This window comes from Lolium perenne, chromosome 5 (genome assembly GCF_019359855.2).
Source record: "Lolium perenne isolate Kyuss_39 chromosome 5, Kyuss_2.0, whole genome shotgun sequence".
In the NCBI taxonomy this organism is placed as follows: domain Eukaryota; kingdom Viridiplantae; phylum Streptophyta; class Magnoliopsida; order Poales; family Poaceae; genus Lolium; species Lolium perenne.
This window is the reverse complement of record NC_067248.2, coordinates 70,549,548-70,552,321: the sequence shown is the minus strand read 5'-3', so window position 1 is coordinate 70,552,321 and position 2,774 is coordinate 70,549,548. Positions and strand designations below refer to the sequence as shown.

Genomic DNA, 2,774 nt, shown 5'->3' with positions numbered 1-2,774 from the left:
TGGGGGTAGCCGTAGCGGTAGATCAGCTCTCGGAGAAACTTGGTCGACGTTTTGCCGTCGCACTTTTTGATGGGTTTTGCCTCTATCCATTTGGTGAACCTGTCCACGGCGACGAGGAGGTGGGTGTACCCGCCGGGGGCCGTTTTGAACTTCCCCACCATATCCATGCCCCAGGCGGCAAATGGCCAGGTGAGGGGTATGGTTTTCAGTGTCGAGCCCGGCATGTGCGACTGGCTAGCATATTTCTAGCAACCAGCGCATGCTCGAACAATAGCGACAGCGTCGTTATGGGCTGTTGGCCAATAGAAGCCGTGCCGGAAAGCTTTGGCCACGATCGAGCGGGCGCCTACATGATGGCCGCAGTCGCCTGCGTGGATGTCTCGGAGGATCTTGCGGCCTTCATCAGCGGTGACGCAGCGCTGGAATATTCCGGAGATGCTACGTTTGTAGAGTTTGTTGTTGATGATGGTAAAGGACTTGCAGCAGCGCACGAGGGTGCGTGTCTCTGTTTCATCCATCGGCAGTACCTGGCGCTCAAGGTAGCTGATGTACGGCTCGGTCCAGTCCCCAGCGTCCGAGGCGAGTGCGACCAGGGCGGAGTCGAGTGCGGGTGGCTCGGCAATGTCGATCTCCCGTGGTACGTGCACCGATGAGCGGGCGAGGACATCGAGGAAGACGCCTGGGGGGTGGTAGTCGCCTGGACCCGAGCCTGGCCAAGGCATCTGCTTCTTCGTTCTTGCGCCTATCGACTCACTCGACGATGTGGCCAGCGAAGCTGGCGCCGGCTTGATCGACCGCTCGCTTGTAGGCGATCATGTTGGCATCGGTGGCGTCGCAGGTGCCGGATGTCTGGCTGGCGACGAGATCGGAGTCGCCGAGGCAGCGCAGACGCGTTGCGCCCATCTCCTTCGCGATGCGCATGCCGTGGAGGAGTGCTTCGTACTCGGCCATATTGTTGGTGCAGGGCTCGAATCGGAGTTGCAGGACGTACCGCACGACGTCGCCTTTAGGCGAGGTGAGGACAACGCCTGCTCCTGCTCCTTCGAGGTTTTTGGAGCCATCGAAGTGTAATGTCCAATGCCTGAGGTCTGCCTGGGAGCTCGGCTGCTGTGCTTCCTCCCAGTCGGCGAGGAAGTCGGCTAGTGCCTGGGATTTGATGGCATGGCGCGACTCGTATGTGATGTTGTGGACGCCAAGTTCGACTGCCCACTTGTCGATCCGGCCAGTTGCGTCACGGTTCCGGATGATATTGGCGAGTGGAGTTGAAGCAACCACTTTGATGGGATGTTCGTGGAAGTAAGGGGCCAGTCGCCGCTGGGCCCTCAGCACTGCGTACACCAGCTTTTGGTAGTGCGGGTAGCGCTGCTTCGACTCGATGAGGGCTTCGCTGATGTAGTAGACTGGGCGCTGGATGAGCTGCTCTTTCCCTTCCTCCTTGCGCTCGACTACCATGACTGCACTTATCGCGCGATTTGACGTGGCGACGTATAGCAGCATTGTTTCTTGAGGGAGTGGGGCTGCGAGGACAGGTGCGTTCCTTAGAGCGTGTTGGAGCTCTTCTAGGGCCTTTTGCGCTTCGCCGTCCACTCGAATGAATCTGATTTTTTCAGGAGGCGATAGAGTGGCGTGGCCTTGTCGCCGAGTCGAGGGATGAAGCCACTGAGGGCCGCGACTCGCCCGGCGAGCTTCTGCGCGTCGACTAGGCAGGTTGGTTGTTTGGTGCGCATGACCGCTGACGTCTTCTCCGGGTTGGGCTCGATGCCGCGTTTGGAGACGACGTAGCCGAGTAGTTGTCCGGACGGGACCCCGAAGGTGCATTTCAGGGGGTTGAGCTTGATGTGGTACCGCCGCAGTTTTGCGAATGTTTCGGCGAGGTCGGCGACCAGGTCGTCTTGGCGAGTCGACTTCACGACCACGTCGTCTATGTAGACGTGGACGTTGCGGCCGATCTGGCTCTCCAGGCAGCTGTTCATGCACCGCTGGTAGGTGGCGCCGGCGTTCCGGAGGCCGAAGGTCGTGGCCGTGTAGCAGTAGGCGCCGAGCGGCGTTATGAGCGCCGTCTTCTCCTGGTCCTCCTTGGCCATCTTTATTTGGTTGTAGCCGGAATAGGCGTCGAGGAAGCATAGCGACTCGGAACCTGCGACCGCGTCGATAATCTGGTCGATGCGCGGTAGAACGAATGGGTCCTTGGGGCAAGCGCGGTTGAGGCTTGTGTAATCGATACACATGCGCCACGTCTTGTTTTTCTTCAGCACCAAAACTGGGTTTGCCAGCCACTTGGGATGCTTGATCTCTATGATGAAACCGGCGGCGAGTAGCCGGTTCACCTCTTCGGCGATTGCACGCCGGCGTTCTTCGCCCACGGGCCGCATCGCCTGCCTAACGGGGCGTGCGGTGGGATTGACATGTAGTTTGTGCTCAGCAAGTTCTCTCGGGACACCTGGCATGTCAGACGGTTTCCATGCAAAGATATCTCGATTCTCACGGAGGAACTTGATGAGCGCGCTTTCCTATTGGGCGAACAGGCCCGTCCCAATGGTAACCTGCCTACTCGGATCATTTTCTACAAGATCTACTTGGCGAGTGTCGGTTGTAGGCTTGAAGGTTGCTGCAGGCGAGTCGAGCTCAGTCGGCTTCTCGAGGATGGCGGGGTCGTTGCGGTCGACCGGGTACTTGGCGAGCTCGACGTTGTTGTCGAGTTCCTCAGCGATGACGGCGTCGGCGAGCTTGGCGCTGTTGTCCTCGCACTCCAGTGCCATATCCGGGTCGCCGTG

General features: G+C 59.4%; 2 protein-coding genes across 2 annotated transcripts; both read right to left on the bottom strand.

Moving 5' to 3' along the window:
* Positions 1 to 245: 245 nt before the first annotated feature.
* Positions 246 to 722, bottom strand: LOC127321432 (uncharacterized). Its single transcript, XM_051350474.1, has one exon. It carries the CDS (start codon positions 720 to 722, stop codon positions 246 to 248), a length of 477 nt encoding a protein of 158 aa, XP_051206434.1.
* Positions 723 to 750: 28 nt separating this feature from the next.
* LOC139831514 (uncharacterized) lies at positions 751 to 1,452 on the bottom strand. The gene has a single exon (XM_071820808.1). The coding sequence runs from the start codon at positions 1,450 to 1,452 to the stop codon at positions 751 to 753; it is 702 nt and encodes a 233-aa protein (XP_071676909.1).
* Between the last annotated feature and the right edge of the window lie 1,322 nt (positions 1,453 to 2,774).